Consider the following 21041-nt stretch of genomic DNA (forward strand, 5'->3'; position numbering starts at 1 on the left):
TATATATTAAAATTGTAATAAATATTTAATTAAAAATATAGTTAAAAAATTAAACCCACCTCAAGTGAGCAAAACATTTTAGTTATTAATAATATCGAAAAAATAAATTAATTAAAATTTTTAAACAGGACAAATCTTAAAACTATATATGAACTTTGGTCTGATGTGTAATTCTACACATAAACTTCGATTTTTTACAATTGTATATATGAATTTTTAATTTGAATGAATTCTCATATATTATTAACACAATTATTGATATAATATGATTTTATATTTATATATTACATACACAAATAATTATATATTTAAATAAACTGATTAAACCAAAATAGAAAAACAAACCGGTTTAACCTAAAATTAAGTTTTCATTTCATTTCACAGAACATTTTTTTTTTCATTTTTCTTTTTCTTCTTTTTTCCTTTTCATAAAATTGATTTATTTTTTTTATTTTTTAAAGATTAAAAATACATTTGATGAATAGAATTAGAAGTTCATTTTCATTAATAAAAACAGTGAAAACACATCTCAATAATAGAAGCATGATAAATAAAATTAGAAAGGTTTACACTTAAATAAGATTCGAACAAGAATAAGATTTAATATTTGAAAGTTGTTGACAAAAAGAAAGAATATTTTTTCATGGGTTTAAACCAAGATCAATTCATTTAAAGTTAAAAAAAATTATTTTTATCATTTTTACATTTTTAAAGCATTTTAATGAAAATATTTTTTTTATTATTTTCTAATTTTTATATATTTTTATTTTTTCTAAAAATTATTTTTAAAATTTTCAACCAAACATGTTTTCTTAAATGTTTTCCATTTTTCAAAAAAAAAAACAAAAACGAAAGTAACCCCCATTTCTTGAAATCAAACAAAATTTAAGTAACTTTTCAATTTTCTGCTAGTTATTTAATAGCCGGTGATCAAAACAGAAAAAATTGAATAGTTAGATAACCATATTATAACTTTTCATGGGTAGATAAAAAAAAACGAGTAATTAAAATATAGTTTACTCAATAATATATTAACTATGTTTTTCTTTTGTCCATTATATGTTAATAAACAGTGCAAGTGCACTCATTAATATTTTCAATGTATCAAAATGATATTTTAAAAAAAAACCTAAAATACTTCAATGATATTGATTTGGCCATTAACACAAGATTCTGGGATTGTGTTGATTTTATCAGGAAGCATGAGATGAGTGTCGGACCACATCACAATCCGAATTTTTTGATAACTCCTTGCCCGAGCTCCGATCTGGACCGAATTACAAATACCCTTATCGAGAGCCCAGCACGACCAGATGAATAATCCGACCCTTGAGCAAGTAGTCCCTTAAAGGAATGAAAATGTACTGAATAAACATTGGAAGTTAGCCACTTTACCATACATAAATAATATCATGTACCATCCATCTCCCAGTTCATATGTCATTAAATTTCATGAAAAACACTCGAAACAAACTTTGCTTTTGGGAGGTATAAAGATTTCCCTTTGACAAACAACCAACCTTGACTTAAATGCTCTGGTGCAGCTGTGAGTGAAATCGAACTTCGTCTGAGATCATGTGCTCGTTGGTCAAAAGCTCTTTAAATGACAATATGGCAAATCAGTTGGATCATATCGTGAATGAATATATGGTACAAGCTTGAACGTGAAAATAGTCCTTGTCTCTGATTGGAAGTTTCAAATTTGAAAGAACACAAATAGACATGCCTTCTGAGAACCAAACCGAACCACTGGAATTCTATCAAGTAAGTTATAATGAATCAATGTCATAATGCAAATGCAGTCCGAATTGGACTCGAACATAAACCGAATTTTCTCATGACCTCGATACTTTGAGCTATTGTTGAACCCGTGGTCCTGACAAAACCAAGCGAAGCACAACTGCAAATTGTTTCCTCTATATATAGGAGTACATCAGGTAATATATCAAGGGAGCAATGCTTCTCCACCTTAGCCACTGCATCCATACTGCCAGGAAAAGATTTGAATCTCAGGCCATGTCTGGCGAGTGCTAGTTTCTTTGCTGTATTCATCACCAAGAGATCATTTTCTCCAAGAAAATACAGCTTAAAATTCGCTGAATCCATAGCCAAATCACCCAAGTAACTTCCAGTCCAATTACCTTGGGGGAGATCGGTCATCACAAAAATATGTATAGGCTGAGAACCTGCCTGCCTTAACGAATCTAATTTTTGTCTCAAACCCAGAAAAGTAGCTTTCCAATGGTTCTTGAACTGCCCATCAAGCAACCTAAGCTGTGCACAGAGAAAAGGAGCCTTTATCGTCTGAGAGGCATACTGCTTTCCCAAGTTTACAATTTCAGGGACAAATGGAAGGAATTCAATCTTGTTGATTAAAGCATTTATCCTTGGATCTGCTGGTGCATTTTGGATATCAATATAGAGCTCGGAACCTTTATATGGGGCCGTAAAAAGGCTTCCAAACGCCAGAACAGTAGCTGATTCAGCTTTGCTACCTGGTCCAAGAGTCTTATATACATCTCTTCGTCGTCTAACATACGAAATTTTCTTCCTCTTCTTGAGTTGTTCATCAGGTTGGAATGAATCTAACATCCCGTCCACCCCATTTTGGTATGTCCAAACTGTTGTTCTACAATCTTCATCGACAGCATATAAACATTGATTTATATTACCATCAATTCCGGAAAGCAGAGAGCCACATTGCTTTAAGCTTTCAACCAGAGACGGCGGCACATTCAATCCATTGGAGCAAACCAAATCAACATTCAAATCACACCACAATGACACGAAAACCCTGAAATCTATGGCTCGAACGAGTGAAGATGACAGTAATGAAGAAATATCAATGATATCGGCCATGGAAACGTACCTGCAAAAAGAGGTAAGCATAAGCTAGAAACTCCATGGAGTTAAAAACAATACTGAACTTACCTAGTGATTGAAACTTCATGCAATTAATCAGCAGAAGCATTGCCACCACAAAACCCCATGTTTTGAGTTTTACACAAATACTATGAACTTCAGTTTGAGACAATATATTTGAACTTACATGTAGCTAAAAACAAGATCAGAACACCCATTATTTTCTCTTTTAACCACATTTTACCAATAATACAAAATTAATCTAAAGGATAAAAAAAATCCCATAATTCAAACATTAGAAAGTTAAAAAATTTACCAGAAAATTTAAGTGAAATTGAAATAGAAAACAAGAAAATGGGCAATACGCAGTTACCTCCTACTCCTAAGGAGCTCAATGATATGATCCCAAACGGAAATCCGGATCTCTTTAGGACTCTGAACCCTGAATTTAGGACAGCTACCAAGAGCTACGGCATGGTGATCAAGAATAGGAGAGACAATTAAGGTACGGTTCAAAATAGAGGCCATTAAAATGGCGTTTTTGAACTCAGAAAGCTGGTTACTAAACCCACTATGAGGCGCATACCACAAGAATTTCTCCCCATGAAATCGAGTTTCGCAATGTGGGTATTGGTGGGTTAGGGCTACGTTTACGGTTTTCAAAGAGGTTGAGAATATCATGTAATTGGGGATGGGAGTGTAAGTGAGGAAGAAGAAGAAGAAGAAGCAAAGAGAAATAAGAAAAATCGAGGGGAAAAACAATGGCGATCTGCGCGATTGTTGGGAGTTCCTTTTATTCCATAGTTTGGGATTGGCAATCGTTCTGTTGAGATTGAACATGTTTTTTGTTTTCGATTTTGCTTCGGGATTTTTATGGCGGTTGACGATGTGGTTTTTGTGATGTCAATTTGAAGGTGTTTGAGCCTGAAACTGTTGGAAATTCCTGTTGGGCTTTCGCGGGCCTTTTTACAGCTGACCATCCTTCTTCGTATACAGTCTACTTTTTCTATAACAATCCTCCAGCATTTCATTATAAGAATTAAATTTTAAGTAGAATCGATATTTTATATTTTTATTTTAATTCTCCCTATCAGGTTTTCATTTATAAGTAACATTATAGTTATAAAAAATATTTTTTATTAAATTAATTTTCTATAACAATAAATTATCTAAAACTTTTAGTAAAATTATAGGTATTTCTTATAAGTAAGCTTATTAATTATAATTTATTAAATAAAAATAATATTAATTAAAATACTATTTCAATAAAATGTTTAAATTTCACATGAAAAAATTTTATTCATCATGTTTAATTAAATGAAATAATTTTCAATGAGTGAATTTAAAAATATCAATTCAATAAACTATTAAGTTCCTTAATTAAATATTTTATTATGAATTAGGAACATTATAAACTTATAATTTGATTACTTGAATTTTAATAACTCGTGATAAATTAATTAATTTAATTTGATAACTAAGAGTGATTAATCAAACTTGTAAACTTAAAAACTTCATATTTAGTCATGTAAATGGATGTAAAATAAAATATGCATAAAAGCAATAACGCATGCACCTGCTATATGCCTTTTAATTTTGTTGATTTGATTCTCACTTTTTTCTTTTCTGAACATAATTATTACTTTCTTCATTTGATAGAAATTCACGATATGATTTCTATGTTAGGTGTATAATAGCAACCTTTCTATAATAAGTAAAATCTTAGTAGACAAATGAAGTTGTTGTAGACAGCGTTAACAGTAATATACATTATAAATAGGTTGAATTATAAAAAGAGTCCCCATATTTGTCAAATTGTGCGAATTTAGTCTCTCTATTTTTATTTGCTCAAAATTGATCTTTCTACTTTTTGAATTGGACATTTTTGGTCCTTCTGTGAACTTTCTATGTTTATTTTAATATAATTATAAATAAATATGACTTTCTTTTTTAATAGTAAAGGACTAAATTTTTAAAAATAAAAGTTTAGGGATTAATTTCCAAAATTATGAAGAGTGCAAAAACTTATGACAAATTTTAAGTCATTTTCAACCATGCTTCCAAAGTCTAAAAACTCTAGAAGTCGTGTATCAAAAAATTATCCACTTTTATAAACGATAAGTATCAATTAAAATAAAACTACCCACTTTTCCCCGTAAATGAACTACTCATATTTTATATTTATAGAATAAATCTATTAAGTATTTCTTATTTTCACTCTGGTTTGTTGACGAAAAGTGTTCAATAAGGAGGAAAAAGATAGTGGTGACTGGAGGGTCGGTTCACCTATGACAAGCGAACAGCCAAGGTAACAAAAAGTAGGAAAAGGGAAGAAGATAGAGATAATTAAGGAAAACACTTAGATTCTTATTGGGAAGAGAAAAAAAAAGATCCCTTGTCTCTCGTATTTTGTTAATAATAATAGTAGGCTTGTATATGTGGTCGCCCAAGTGGCAGGCGGTTACGCATCACTTGTCACCATGTGCAATACTGTGTGATCCTACTTTGATATATTCTTTACTGAGATTGTATAAGATTGTTATACCTCCCTCAATGGTCCCGACATTCACTCTATGATGACTCTAAGATGGTTCAAGAGGGGTTCACAAAGGACCATTCGCAAATGGTTGTAGAAGGAAGGACGTCACAAAGGGTACTTGTAATACCCCGAAAATTACTACAGTAAGAAAGTAAGATATTATCATTGATATAGTAAAATAAGGAAATAAAGTGACAAAAAGGGAAATTTTGAGTTATGTCAACATTGGGAAGTATATTATGATATATTAACTCAAGAAATGACTAAATCATAAAAGTGAGAAAAGTTTTGTTGCCAAGAGTAAATACTCAAAATTTGAGGGGTTGAAGTGTAATACTCAAAATTTAAAGGGGTTAAAGTGTAAATATGAAAAAGTAAAAGGACCAATAGTGCAAATATTTTAAGGGTGGAATGATCTAGAAACTAAGAAAAATGGATAAATTAGGGCCAGATTGAATAGGTGAAGAATTGTGAGGGACTAAATTAAAAATGTACCAAATTAAGTGATGACTCAATGATAGAATTTTAAAAGATCATAAAGGGAAAAATGGTCAATTAAAAAGAGAGAGAACTCTAAAAGGCAATGATGATGTTGGTGATATTTTAGATTAATTAAATAAAAATTAGTTTATTAATATTTTTATTTGATTTTTAATTATATTTTATTATTAATTTATTTAGTATATAAGGAAAGAAAGATGAGTAATTCTCTTCATCTTTCCATGCACTAACGTGAGAATAGAAAAGAAGAAAGAAATTTTCTTTTCTTTACAATTTGGTCATTTTACCAAAAATTCACCATTTTCACTTAGAAATCAAAAGAATTTCCATAGCTACCAAGAGAGAAAAATAATAATGAGACTATGGGGAGCTAGAATATCAAGTTAAGTTCAAGAAATAGAAGCTGGAGGAGAGAGAAAATCAAGTTAAAGATTGAAATCAATAGGACAAGGTAAGAACATCAAGATTTCAATACATTTTTAAGTTTGATATTATTGAAAAATGCATGAAAATGATGTTAGAGTAGAGTTTTATTATATAAATTTCTATGTTCTTAATATGCTAGTGAAGGGAAATAAGAGGAAGTGATGGGAAATATTGTCGAGAAAGGAAAAGAGGGTGTTATAAACTTAGTTATCAACATTTTTACACAAAAACAGTTTTGGACAACAGCAGTAGTCTGACTTTAAAAATTCACCAAAAATTGTAGAAATTGAGTTAGAGGTTAATTAAAGTATTAAATTAAATCCTATTGAGTCTAGTTTTACATAGAAGAAACGGTGTAGCAAACGAATTTCATATTATGAGATATATGAATTTTTGTGAGAAAAGGTCAGATTGATTTCGGGTTCCCCTGTTCTGACTTTGGAAAATCATCAAAAATTGTAAAAAAAAATAATTAGGGGTTTAAATTTATATGTATAAATTCTTAATAAGTCTATTTTCAAGAAAAACAAACGTAAACATCATCCAAACCCCGTACTAAGATATAAGTAATCTTTAGTAAAGAAAGGTCGAAGCTGTCAAACAGCAGAATAGGGATTAATTTGAAGATTTTACTTTACTTATTGGCTAAATTATAAATTCTGAAATTTTTATGGTAGAAATATATTTGAGTCTAGTTTCAAAAACATCAAGTGGATCTTAACTTAGAATTATGTAGGTGAATATATAAATAATTTAGTGACTATAACTCAAGTGGACAGCTTTGATATGAACATATAAGTAAATAGTAGAATTATAAATAATATTACATATAAGCATGTTATATACATTAAGGATGTGGAATGTAGAGGAGGAGGAGGAAAATATATGAATATTAAGCTAGCATGGTTTACATTAAAAATGGCTAATTTGCAAGTTTTTGGTTCAGGGACTAATTTGAATAAAAGTAAAATTTTAAAGGTAATTTTGTAAAAATTTTAAAAATGACCAAATTGCTTGAAATGAATTTTTTTATTGTCTAAAATAATATACTGGAATAAATTTTTAATATCAAGTGGGTTTAGAGCTTTAATTTTGTTGTATGATGATATTATAAAGTGATTTTGTTAAATATTGATGTTAGGATCAAATTGTGAAAATGGTTAAAATATTAGGTTTGGTATTAAGAGTTGTATGATAGCCTAGAATATTTGGATAAATTATTAATTGAGAAAAATTAGTTGATTTGATAGATTAACTAGTTAAGGGATTAAATTGAAAAAGTTGTAATAGTTGGGTAATTATGTAAATTTGAAAATTTGAAGAGTATAAATTTTGAAATAAATTGAAATTGAAATATATGTTAATGAAATGAGTACTTTTATATTTTATATCAAGATTCCGTAGATACTCGTGAAAAATGAAAAATAGCGGAATAGTTTCTAAACTCCTGCAATTATTACAATTTGATTCAGGTAATTTCGTATGGCTTAAGTTTAATAATTATGTTGAAATGATGAATGATATTATGTATTTAGTATATTGTTGAAAAATAGAATATTGTTAAATTATTATGTATTTAGCATGTTGTTGAAAAATGGAATATTGTTAAATTATGAAATTGAATTGAATGTTCGAAACGAATGGAACGCGGGATTGAGTACAATCATTCTGTGCAAAGGTTGAATTGACGGTAAATTACCCAAGTAAACCGAGGTTCAACATTTGTTGCGAACTTTCGTGTTTATTTTCCGTTTAGATCTCACGAGCTTCTGTTAACTCATATGAGTTTCAGTTTAATCCTAATGGGTTTTCGTTCAGCTCTTTTGAGCTTCAGTTTAACCCTAATGGGTTTTTGTTCAGCTATTTTAAGCTTCAATTTAACCCTTATGGGTTTTCGTTCAACTCTTATGAGCTTCCGTTCAACCCTTACGGGTTTCTGTTTAGCACTTATGTGCTTCAGTTTAGCCTTCGACCTTCTGAAAATAATTGCACTCATATTCGTAAGTCGTTCTTCGAATGGTAAGTTATCAGGAGTTGTCTTTGATGATATATGTATATGAAGAAACAGTATAATATGATATGTATCATGAAATGAATATATATATCAATATCTTGATATGTTGAAACATGAAAATTATGTAAGTTGAGACGAGTAATAAATTCAAGTGTGACATATTGAGATAATAAGGTTATTGATGTTGAAATTATATGAAATATGTTCAAGTACGCTAACAAGTGTTGTTGTTTGATACTTAGGCAAGTGCCAAACTACTAGTTGAATGACAATATGTTTAATTATAAGATGCATTGAAATGGTAAGTGCTTGGATGAAAATATGATTGTGTTTATGAGAGAGTGGTAAAGTTTAAGTTATACAATTTCTTATGAAATGATTTATCATGTGATTAATTCGAAAAAGCTCTATGTTTAAATGCACTAGCTTGTAGCTATGATGGAATGATATGCTTATAACTGGTGTGTTATGCATACGGAATGAATGTGGAAAGTAAATAAACGCAAATGAAAATAAAGAAATTTGGAAGAGTTAAAGTTGTTTAAAATTCTACTATGCTAGGAATAATATGTATAAGTGATACTTAGAGTTATTTACTCAGTGAGTTGTTAAATATAACTTCATGAGTATTGTGGTATCAATAGTGGATTATTCTTAATATGTTTAAATTTCATATTTGAAAAGAAGTATTATGATTAAAGTTATACAAGTTTACTAATCATTCATTGCTTATGTACTTTTTTTTCCTTTACTTTTTAGATTATCGGAAGCTCGATTTGGTTGGAAGCTTGTCGGAGTTGTATCACACTATCCATCAGTTCTACCGGTACTTTCGAATGTTTTCATTTTTGTTATAATGGCATGTATATATTAACATAGAATTGGGTGAAAAATATGGCTTGTAAAATGACATCTTTTTGTCCACACGGATAGAGACATGGGCATGTGTCTCAACTGTGTGTGACACATGGCCGTGTGTCCCCTGTATTTTAAATTTTGCATAAAGCAGAATGCTCACACGGTCTAGCACACGGGTGTGTGATTTGGCAGTGCGACCCAAGTTAGTATACTCACACGGGCACGGACACGAGCTAAGACACGGCCAGGTGACCCCTGCAATGTTGAAAATTTTAAATATTTCACGAAAAATTCTCTAAGTTTTCGATTTAGTCCCGACTTATCTCTAGCACATATTTTGGGTCTTGTGGTCCCATTTAAGGGTCAACATGGTTGAATAGGTATTATTTCAAATATGAATAGTAGATGATACGATTTAATTATATTTGATCTATAAACTCCGATAATACTCTGTAACTCTGTTTCGACGACGGATATGAGTTAAGAGTATTACAATACCTAACAAAGAGTTGCTTACAAATTGCATACAACGAGGGTTATTATCAATCTATCTCGTATCTTGTTACCTGTCATTATTAGAGAAAGAGTATATCATGATTAATTCTAATTATTATTATAATCGTTGAATTACTAAAAAATCATGTCGGGGAGGTTTAATTGGCATACACTCGATTATTTTGTTCAATGAATTTAACTAAGAAAATGAAATATTAATTAAACAGTTTTTTTTCAAGTTGCATTTGCTAAAGTTGGATTTGCCTCCAGATTTTGACCTTTTTTTTGTAGTACTGTTGAAATATAAATATGAAAAGCATCTGTTAATGTCAATTCTCAAATTGTACAAAATTTCAATAACCAAACCCTCCCACTTGGTTTTGCGTTGATTTTTTTTTTTAAAAGGGCTGGCATAACAAGTAACCAAATTATAATTCTCCTTTTTGAAAATTAAGCTGTGCAAGTTTTAATGTCAAAAAAGCAACTCTTCTTTAGTATATATTTTCAAATAGAAAATTGAAACGAAAGCCGCAAAAATTTAGAAGATAAATTTAAGTCTTAATGAGTATATCCTCACCCACCCATACACACGTGCTTTTTGTCTTTTAAATTATTATTATTCATGGTTGTGAAAGGTCATGTATTTGTTTAATTTTCAGTCAATCTTCAAAATTGACTGTTTATTAATTTCAAATATTACAGTCTATTTTAATAATATTTGTTTTTTAATATGTAATAATTTCATTCAAACGTTCAACATTGTTATATTATTATACCGTAAATAATATTTGATAAATGTTTTAAAAATTACGTTAAAAGTCTAATATCATCTGAAAATCATTATTGGAATTCCATTAATTTCAACAACAAATTCTTCGTATTTAAAGAAAAAAATATAATTTCATGGGCAGGTCCCATTTCCCATGCAGCCTCGCCAGTTGCCATTACGCAAACTCTTGTTTTTTAGACAACATTTTGAAGACTCAAGCGCTACGGTCAAAACGCATACGCACACGTGCTGGCACGGTGTGACCAAGTTAACTGCTGTTGTACTTTGATGCACAAAAATAGAAAGTAGACTTTTCTTCGGTCAAAGTCTTATAATTGACCAACCTGTTCGTCAATTTCTTTAAATCAACGTTTCTACATTCGTTCGGTGTGGTAATTTCCGGGGATAATTTTTTTGCGAACAAATAATTGTTATAAAAAAATTATATCATTATATGTTTTTAACATAAAAATTATCTTATATGAATTCAAAAGGAGTAAATTAATTTGAGTTCAAGTTTGTAATATGAGTCAAATTACAACATATTTTAAATGAAATCTAAATAATTTTAGATTAATTTATTTTTTTATGAATCGAAGAGTCGGCTCTTGACTTTACAATGTATTTTAATATTTATAAATTTGAGGTCGAAAACTTAAATTAAATTCATTTTAGTGAATATTTGACAAATAAAAAAAATAACTACGTAATATGAATTAATAAATTTGTCGCAGAGATTATGACTACCCGCTTTCATTTCCAGCAATTGAAGTGCTTTCATGGAAGTTAAAAGCTTGTCATTGGATATAGTAGAAAATCAGTCTCTAAGATATGCATTAAAATGTGTACTTATCCAAAACAAATGCTTTTTTAATATTCATATTTTAATGATAAATATGAGATATTGTTCTAATGTTAATAAAACGATAAATAAATAATAAATAATTTTTTTTCGGTTTAATTTTTTTAAATTCGTGATTTTGTATATTTTTTTTATAAACATATAAAAAAATTGACCTCACACCTCTCAATATCTCATAATCACATTATATTTTAATTAAAGTTGAACTTGAATCAAGATAAACTCTTAAATAAAAATAAAGATTAAGCAAATCAATGTCAACACCTATTATCTTGCTCAATAGAAAGTTAAAAGACAGTTAAGTCCAACAATTTATTTTTTACATATAGTTTAATGACACACTTAACCAAACGAAAGTACATAAAAGTTAAGCTTATCTACATAGTGAGATCATTGTTAGTCGGCAATGCGAACTGCGAAGCACGTTGCACGTGTAGATAAAAAGTAATGCAAATATAAGACTCACCCTTATTTGCAAATAGAAACCCTAAGTGATATATTGTTGCGGAAAGGATCGATTCGAGAACTCCGATATGACTACAAGTAAATTGACCGGAACGAAAAATAAAGTGAACACAAGGATTTACGTGGTTCGGCTTTAATGCCTACGTCCACGGGCAGAGGCGAAAAGAAATTTCACTATAACAAGATGAAGATTACAAGTGTTTTACACTCAAGACACAACCCGAGAACCTCACAACTCTCAACCCCTATAGAAAACCCGAAAGCTAAAATCCTAGCTTTCAAAGAACAAGCTTTGCTCTCTCTTGGTTTGGGATGATTAATATGGCTAATGAACCTCTCTATTTATAAGAGAGTTCAAGGACATAATTGTCCAAAACTTTGGCAAAGATTTGTGGTTGAAAATGGACACCAACAACCATCCACTAATCCACTACCACCAACAACCCACTACCAACAACAACAATCCACTACCAATTTTAAGCCATTTCTTAACAAATCTCCACCTTGGCTTGAAATTTACCAAGCTGAACATCATAGTGAATTCCTCGAACTGGATCACCTCTTCCAAACGCCTCTCTGGCGCTAATCAATCCCGAATACCTATCAAGTCCAAGCAATGCTTGAACTTATATGCAGGGATCACCTTAGTTAACATATCTGCAGGATTCTTCTCGGTAGCAACCTTGCTGATAACAATGTCACCTTGCGTAACATGTTCCCGAACAAAATGATATCTGACATCAATGTGTTTGGTCCGTTCATGAAACATCTGATTTTTAGTCAGATGTATGGCACTCTGGCTATCGCAAAATACAACAGTGAAATCCTGTTGTAAACCCAAACTGCTTACTAGACCTTTCATCCACAATGCTTCTTTCACTGCTTCTGCTAACGCCATATATTCCGCCTCAGTCGTAGATAAGGCTACGGTAGACTGTAACACAGCTTTCCAACTAATGGCTCCTCCAGAATAAGTGAAAACATAACCCGTCAGAGATCTTCTTTTGTCCAGATCTCCAGCATAATCAGAGTCCACATAGCCCGTGACACTGCTAGTGCAGTCACTCTGATCATATACCAAGCATAAATCTGCAGAACCTCTCAAGTACCTGAGAATCCATTTCACGGCCTGCCAGTGTTCCTTGCCAGGACAACTCATGTATCTGCTGACCACACTAACTGCATGTGAAATGTCTGGACGAGTGCAAACCATTGCATACATCACGCTTCCAACTGCACTCGAGTATGGAATGTGAGACATTTGCTGCTTTTCTTCATCAGATTGTGGTGACAACTCTGCAGAGAGTTTGAAATGTGGTGCCAACGGAGTACTCACAGTTTTCGCTTTATCCATGCCGAAGCGTTGAAGAACCTTTTCAATGTAGTTCTTCTGCGACACACGAAGCTTGCCCGCCTTGCGATCTCTGTGAATATCCATGCCCAAAATTTTCTTGGCAGCACCCAGATCCTTCATCTCGAACTCACCACTCAACTGCGACTTTAACTTGTTGATTTCCGACATGTTTTTGGAAGCAATTAACATGTCATCAACATACAGCAACAAATAAATGTGCGAACCATCTGAGAGCTTCCGATGATAGACACAAGCATCATAGTCACATCTTGTGTAACCATGCTGAATCATGAAGCTATCAAACCGCTTGTACCACTGCCTTGGGGATTGTTTCAATCCATATAAAGACTTCTTTAATAGACAGACATGGTCTTCTTTACCAGGAACTGTAAAACCCTCTGGTTGACGCATGTAGATTGTTTCCTCGAGCTCACCATGCAAGAACGCCGTTTTTACGTCAAGCTGCTCAAGTTCTAGATCAGACTTGGCCACCATGGCAAGTAATACACGAATGGAAGAATGCTTTACGACTGGGGAGAAAACTTCATTGTAGTCAATCCCCTCTTTCTGAGTGAAGCCTTTAGCAACCAATCGTGCCTTGAATCTAGTTGCTTCAACCCCTAGGATGCCTTCCTTTTTCTTGAAGACCCATTTGCAACCAACTATCTTCTGGTTACTTGGCGGCTTAACCAACTCCCAAGTATGGTTCTTGTGAAGAGATTCTATCTCCTCACTCATAGCAATTGCCCACTGTGCCGACTCATCACACGTGACAGCCTCATTATAACTGGAAGGTTCTATACCAATGGACTCCGCCACACTGAGCGCGAAAGACACCAGATTAGCGTAACGCGGATTTGGTTTGATTTGTCTCTTCGTTCTTCCAGTGGCAATGCTATATGGTTTTTCTTGAGGTGACTCATCTTCATCGGAATCTTGCACCTCAACTTGATCATCCTGGACTGAAGTACCTTCCGTAGGAATTGGAGCGTCCACCTGACACTCCACCTGCTTCTCAACACCGTGATCTCCCATTCTATCTGACTCCTCCTTTTCCCGGGAATTTGTGGTGGATCGAAGCATGGATGACTCATCAAAAGTCACATCTCTGCTGATGATGAACTTGGACGAAACCGGATCAGGACACCACAACCTGTATCCTTTCACCCCTTGGCCGTATCCAAGAAATATGCATTTCTTCGCCCTCGGTTTGAGTTTTCCCTCATTTACATGAGCATACGCAGGGCAGCCAAACACTCTTAAACCAGAGTAATCAGCAGGAGAACCAGACCATACTTCCTCAGGAGTCTTCAGCTCAATAGCTGTTGACGGAGATCTGTTAACCAAATAACAAGCAGTATTAACAGCTTCAGCCCAAAATTCTTCACCGAGCCCAGCATTTGATCGCATGCAACGAGCTCGCTCCAAGAGAGTTCTATTCATGCGTTCTGCAACTCCATTTTGTTGTGGTGTTCGACGAACAGTGCGGTGTCTCACTATTCCTTCATTTTTGCAGAACTCATTGAATTCACCTGAGCAAAACTCCAAGCCATTATCCGTCCGGAATCGCTTGATCTTCTTTCCTGTTTGATTTTCGATCAAAGCTTTAAATTGCTTGAAGTTGATGAGAACCTCATACTTGCTCTTCAGAAAATACACCCAAACCTTTCTCGAGTAATCATCGATAAAGGTAAGCAGATATCTGTAACCACCTTTAGAAATTGTCGGAGAAGGCCCCCAAAGGTCAGAATGGAAGTAATCCACTGTGCCTTTTGTCTTGTGAATCCCAGTGCTGAACTTTACCCGAGTCTGCTTACCGAAGACGCAGTGCTCACAGAAATTCAACTTTCCTGTACACTGCCCAGACAATAATCCTCGTTTGCTTAGCACCGATAAGCCTCTCTCGCTCATATGCCCGAGCCGCATATGCCATAACTTCGTGGTGTCAGAATCTAGATCATCTGATGATGACACTCCCGCAACACCTGTAACCGAGGAACCATCGAGGAAGTAAAGGCCCCGCTCCAAATTACCACGTATCACAGTCAAAGCACCCGAGAATACCTTGAGAACTCCACCTTCAGCAGAGTACCGAAAGCCTTTCTTGTCCAACGTACTCAAAGAGATCAAATTTTTCTTCATTTCTGGAATGTGCCGAACATCAGTTAGAGTTCTAACAATACCGTCAAACATCTTTATACGAACTGTGCCAATCCCCATGACTTGACATGCGTGGTCATTTCCCATTAGTACTGAACCAGAATGCTTCTCGTATGTTGAGAATGCATCTTTCGAAGTACTTATATGAAATGTAGCTCCCGTATCAAGAATCCATCTCCCACCAGCGTAAGAGTCGGATACTGCAAGAACGATCTCGGCATCACTTGAAGAATCTGCATCAGCTACATTCGCACGATCATTTTGTTGCTCCTGTGATTCTGATTTCTCCTTCCTTTTCGGACAATCTACCTTCATGTGCCCGTACTTCTTACAGTAGTAGCACTGTATTCTCTTCTTGGACTGCGATCTAGGATGGCTTTTACTTGAACTTCCACCCTTTGCCTTGGATCTTCCTCGAGCAACCAAGCCTTCGCCTTCATTGTTTTCGACCACCTTACCAGTGATTTTCTTCCTCAACTCACTGGAACTTAAGGCATTTTTCACCTCCTCTAGAGTCAGGTCATCACGACCGTACATCATTGTATCAACAAAATTCTCATACGAGGGAGGCAAAGAACACAAAACAATTATTGCTTGGTCCTCATCATCGATTTTGTTATCGATATTATTCAAATCCATGATAATGGAATTGAATTTATCCAGGTGCTGGGAAACAGGTGTACCTTCCTCCATCTTCAGGGCATAGAGTCTTTGCTTGAGGTAGAGCCGGTTCGTCAATGACTTCGTCATGTACTTGCTCTCTAACCGGAGCCACAAACCGGACGCGGTTTTCTCATCCGCTACTTCTCGTAGCACTTCATCTCCTAGACATAGCAGAATAGCACTATGTGCTCTTTCTAGCATGTCATCCTTTTGCTCTTCCGAAAGCGTGCTTGGTAATTTATCTTTACCAGACAATGCTTTTAGCAATCCTTGTTGAACCAGCACTGCCCGCATCTTGATGCGCCATAAACTGAAACTATTTTTCCCGGTAAATTTCTCGACATCATACTTAGTCGATGAAACACTTGTAGCCATAATTTGGAACCTTTGAATGAATGATAATATTTTCTTCCTGATGTGAAAGATCAGACAAAGCTGCAGTCACAGGGCAATTCAGAAAATATTATCACTCCTTCAACTACGCTCTGATACCAATTTGTTGCGGAAAGGATCGATTCGAGAACTCCGATATGACTACAAGTAAATTGACCGGAACGAAAAATAAAGTGAACACAAGGATTTACGTGGTTCGGCTTTAATGCCTACGTCCACGGGCAGAGGCGAAAAGAAATTTCACTATAACAAGATGAAGATTACAAGTGTTTTACACTCAAGACACAACCCGAGAACCTCACAACTCTCAACCCCTATAGAAAACCCGAAAGCTAAAATCCTAGCTTTCAAAGAACAAGCTTTGCTCTCTCTTGGTTTGGGATGATTAATATGGCTAATGAACCTCTCTATTTATAAGAGAGTTCAAGGACATAATTGTCCAAAACTTTGGCAAAGATTTGTGGTTGAAAATGGACACCAACAACCATCCACTAATCCACTACCACCAACAACCCACTACCAACAACAACAATCCACTACCAATTTTAAGCCATTTCTTAACATATATGTTGGTTAAAGAGGACTTGATTGAAACAATAAAATTTAGCTATTAAATTTTCAAATGCTTAAATTTGAGTTTTATTTATGTAAATTATATGGTGTAGCTAGAGCAGTAATGACTTGGCATAGAATATTTCTTTTACGTCCTCTAGAAATTAACATTTCAATTTAACCTCTTTAATACTTTAATTAGATGAAAATTTTTCATTTTTTCTCTCAAAATATTATAATTGCTTTTTTCCTAATGTGTTTTATATACTTCTTGGGATTGGGGTAAGTAATATTTTCTATCTTTTTTTCTCTTGTACTTTTCAGCTACCAAAAGTTTTTTTTCAATATTTTTTCGCTAATTTTTATCATTGACGCTCTTCGCCCTATAAAAGTGAACCGTTCTAAATATTTTTCACTTTTTCTTCATTGATTCATTCTTTATTTAGTGGTGGAGCTAGAAAATTTTTTTGAGGAGGCCGGAATTAAATTGTGTATTTTTACAATAGTAAAAATATAATTTCACTATTTTAATAGTTTATATATTTATAGTTTTTTAAAGAGTTAAGTCAAATTTTTATTATTTTTGAGGGACCAAAATATAATTTTATTATTACTAATTTAAAATTTTATAAATTATGAAGAGTTAAAACGAAATATTTTCCATTTTAGGAGACAAAGCCTTGCCAACTCCTTAACTTTACTAATCTATCATCTTTTAACAATCTTAAAAACATTTAATTTTATGTTTGCTCCCAAAACAAAATTTATGACTTCTCCTATTGTGTTTTTTTAATATGCTTGTTTAAGCCACAAGATTAATTAAATTAAATTGATGTAAATTAAGATAAGATAAAAGAGGGAATATTAGTTTAAGTATAGCCTTATAAAACAAATCCTTAGGGTAAAAAGAAGAGGGTCCATTCCGTGCCATAATATTCTTTAATGGACTATTGACTTTATTCCGAACTTATCCAAAAGGTTGTTGGTTATATTAACTTTTATATAATACGTCTAGGGCCAATGTATGGAGAAAAATATGAAAAGGAAATTTAAATAAACAGGAAGGAAAATTGGCAAAAAGAAAATACAAATAAAAACCATATATAGAGCAAGTGGGCAACAAGGCATGCGAATAAGCAAAGCAACAAACGATTTGCTGTTGTCAATTGGATGACGTCATCCTGTATTAATTTAGTGGCATTCGACAAATCAGAAACATATTAATCACGAGGCTTAAATGAAGTTTCAATGAAATTCATGCATTGGAGAAAAAACAAAAAAGAAAAAGAAAAAAACTGAAAAATACCATGGCGTTGGTTCATGTATCTAATTTCACTATATAACCTCACTTACCCTTTGCCACGCAAAGTTCAGACTTTTGAAAGAAGAAAAAAAAACATCCCCAGACACAAAATTTGAAAATTTTGAGATTAGATTTTTAGAGGAAAAAAAATAGGTTGACTGTTTTGTTTTGGCTATGGAGATGTATTCAAGTGCAAACGACTCCGATTTGGCTATGCTGGACTCAATTCGGCAATACTTACTCAGCGATTCATCGGACCTTCGACTCACTGCTTCCACTGATTTTACCTCGGCTCCCCCCATGTTTTGCAGGAGCTCAAGCTTTAGCCGTTTGTACCCCTGTTTCACTGAAACCTGGGGTGATCTCCCGCTCAAAGAAGACGATTCCCAGGACATGCTTGTTTACGGACTCTTACGAGATGCTCTAACTGTCGGTTGGGCACCGTCCGATAACTCTAAGACGAATTTCGCGCCGATCAAGCCGGAACCGCAAGAATTTTTACCGCAGACATCGGTGGAAAAAGTGGATACGGTGGCGGAGAGGACGGTTCCTGCGGTGGTGCCGGCCAAAGGGAAGCATTACAGAGGCGTTAGGCAAAGGCCGTGGGGGAAGTTCGCAGCTGAGATTAGGGACCCGGCTAAAAATGGCGCTCGGGTTTGGTTAGGTACTTTTGAGACGGCTGAGGATGCGGCTTTAGCTTATGATAGAGCAGCTTATAGGATGCGTGGCTCAAGAGCTTTGTTGAATTTTCCTCTGAGGGTGAACTCTGGGGAGCCTGATCCAGTCAGAGTAACGTCAAAGAGATCGTCGCCGGAGCCGTCTTCGTCTTCTGGCTCCGAAAATGCGTCACCAAAAAGGAGGAGAAAGGTGGCTGGCTCAGCTCCGGCAGTGGTTCACGCTGGGTTAGACATGGGTGCTGGAGGTGAAGTTAATTATAAAGTTAGTACGTGTGCACATGGCGAGCAGCTATTAGTCAGTTAATGCTGACGTGTCAGTGGATTAATTTCAGCTGCAGTAAGCTTATCTTCTAATGTACATTCTTTCAATTTATAAACATTAAGGTGAAATACACTTTTAAGAGTTGAGGGATTTTTGTTTTAGCTTTGTGAATACAAAGGATTTGTATTTTTTAATTGATTTTGTTATTTTATATTAATAATATTCAAATATATATATAACTATTATTATTTATCAATTTTTTAAATTATTCCAACCTTAAAATTTAAACTTAAACTTTAACCAAGTTTAAGTAAAAAATTAATTAATAGTAAAGAATTAAAGAATTTACGAAAAAAAAACATAAAATCTCTAAAAGTTTTGCAAACACAATTTTTTACATATGTTTTTATTAAACTTTCATTTTATATAATGATCTTATTGTAATTTTTTTAACTTTTATTTATAATTCAAGTCATTTTATGTAATATTTATATTGAATATATAATTATTTTTATATTTGAATTTATCTAAAAATTAAAACATTACATATTTACTGATCATATTTTAATAATATTTTAAATATGGAGGATATGTTGAAATTAAATTTTACAAATAATTAATATTAATTACTTACAAATATTTAAAGTGTATATTTAACGTATCAAAATATTAATAATAAATTATAATAAATTACTTTTATACTATTACTAAAATATTATAATATTAATGAATTTAAATTTTGAATTATAAATTTTTGTTTCATATATTTTTATTATTTAAATATTTTATTGTAATATTAATGAAGGCCCAAATAAGCGAACAACTTCGTTTAATTTTAATGGTCCCAAAGCCTATATTTTTATGGGTTGTTGTATTTGGGTTTTTCTTTTTCTAACTTTACATGGAACACTTTATGTTTCCAATTTTCATCGTCATCATCATCATCATCATCTTCTTCTTATTATTATAAGAGTAGGACAAAGATTTAATAATAACTTAATTAGCGTGACTCGAACTAAGTCACACATGGGGTGGTGAATATCTTAACCATCAAACCAACACATAGAATTCAATTTTCATCCATCTTTATCATTTAACCAAATATCTTTTACAACTTGCATACTTATATTGTATTTTCTTCTTTAATTATCATTTTAAGCAATTTATTTAAAATATAAAACACTCATATAACATCATAAAAACTAAAAATCTTAACAAATACATGTTTTTATAATGTTCTAATATATATTGTATTGAATCTCAACTAATTTATTCATAATATATACATTTAGTTCTTACTATTTACATAATAAATAAAATCTAATTCCAAAATTTCAAATCCCTGTTTCTAAACGAAGCATTAACTTAGTTGTTGTTTAGTGAATTGAAAATAAAGATGTTAAATTTTTAGTACTATATTTTATAATTATTTAATTTATTTATATTAGAAAATTGTTTAATATGTTAACAAAATTAATTACTAAATATAATTATGTTTTTTAAATTAACTATTAAATTTAATATCGGTTAATTCGGTCGGTTAATCGAAATTTATATGTTTTATTTTATTTTTGTTAAAACTAGTATAAAACATATCAAAAAAATTAATATTGTTCATTTGACTGAATTAACTGAATCAGTAATGGCCTAATACATATAATATATAATATTATCCATTAAGTTCGGTTAATTCAGTTATTTACACGATTTTGAACCGAATTAACTGTTAACCGAATTTTCAAAAAAAATTTAACTGAACTCCGACCGAGCTAGATCGGTTAATTGATCGATTAACCGAATTAAATTGATTCGATTGGTTAATTCAATTTTAGCCGAAGTTTGAACACCCCTAATAATCGTTCCTCGACGAAAACATACCCTAAGTT

General features: G+C 32.7%; 2 protein-coding genes across 2 annotated transcripts; one reads left to right on the forward strand and one right to left on the reverse strand.

Annotated features, from left to right (window-relative positions):
* Nucleotides 1-1351: 1351 nt before the first annotated feature.
* LOC107890639 (O-fucosyltransferase 30) lies at nucleotides 1352-3840 on the reverse strand. Its single transcript, XM_016815154.2, has 2 exons — nucleotides 3236-3840; nucleotides 1352-2869 (listed from the first exon to the last, which is right to left on the reverse strand). Exons 1-2 carry the CDS (start codon nucleotides 3700-3702, stop codon nucleotides 1786-1788), a joined length of 1551 nt encoding a protein of 516 aa, XP_016670643.1. The 5' UTR covers nucleotides 3703-3840; the 3' UTR covers nucleotides 1352-1785.
* Nucleotides 3841-18079: 14239 nt separating this feature from the next.
* On the forward strand, nucleotides 18080-19394 carry LOC107890638 (ethylene-responsive transcription factor 2). Its single transcript, XM_016815153.2, has one exon. It carries the CDS (start codon nucleotides 18391-18393, stop codon nucleotides 19195-19197), a length of 807 nt encoding a protein of 268 aa, XP_016670642.2. The 5' UTR covers nucleotides 18080-18390; the 3' UTR covers nucleotides 19198-19394.
* Nucleotides 19395-21041: the final 1647 nt, after the last annotated feature.

The sequence above is a fragment of the Gossypium hirsutum genome, chromosome D09 (genome assembly GCF_007990345.1).
Source record: "Gossypium hirsutum isolate 1008001.06 chromosome D09, Gossypium_hirsutum_v2.1, whole genome shotgun sequence".
Classification (NCBI taxonomy): domain Eukaryota; kingdom Viridiplantae; phylum Streptophyta; class Magnoliopsida; order Malvales; family Malvaceae; genus Gossypium; species Gossypium hirsutum.

Bases quoted from the DNA above. Each gene is read 5' to 3' on its own strand.
- LOC107890639 (XM_016815154.2), bottom strand. From the start codon at position 3,702: ATGTTCAATCTCAACAGAACGATTGCCAATCCCAAACTATGGAATAAA. The intron at 2,870-3,235 runs GTAACTGCGTAT...CTCTTTTTGCAG, and splicing joins GAGCTCCTTAGGAGTAGGAG to GTACGTTTCCATGGCCGATA.
- LOC107890638 (XM_016815153.2), top strand. From the start codon at position 18,391: ATGGAGATGTATTCAAGTGCAAACGACTCCGATTTGGCTATGCTGGAC.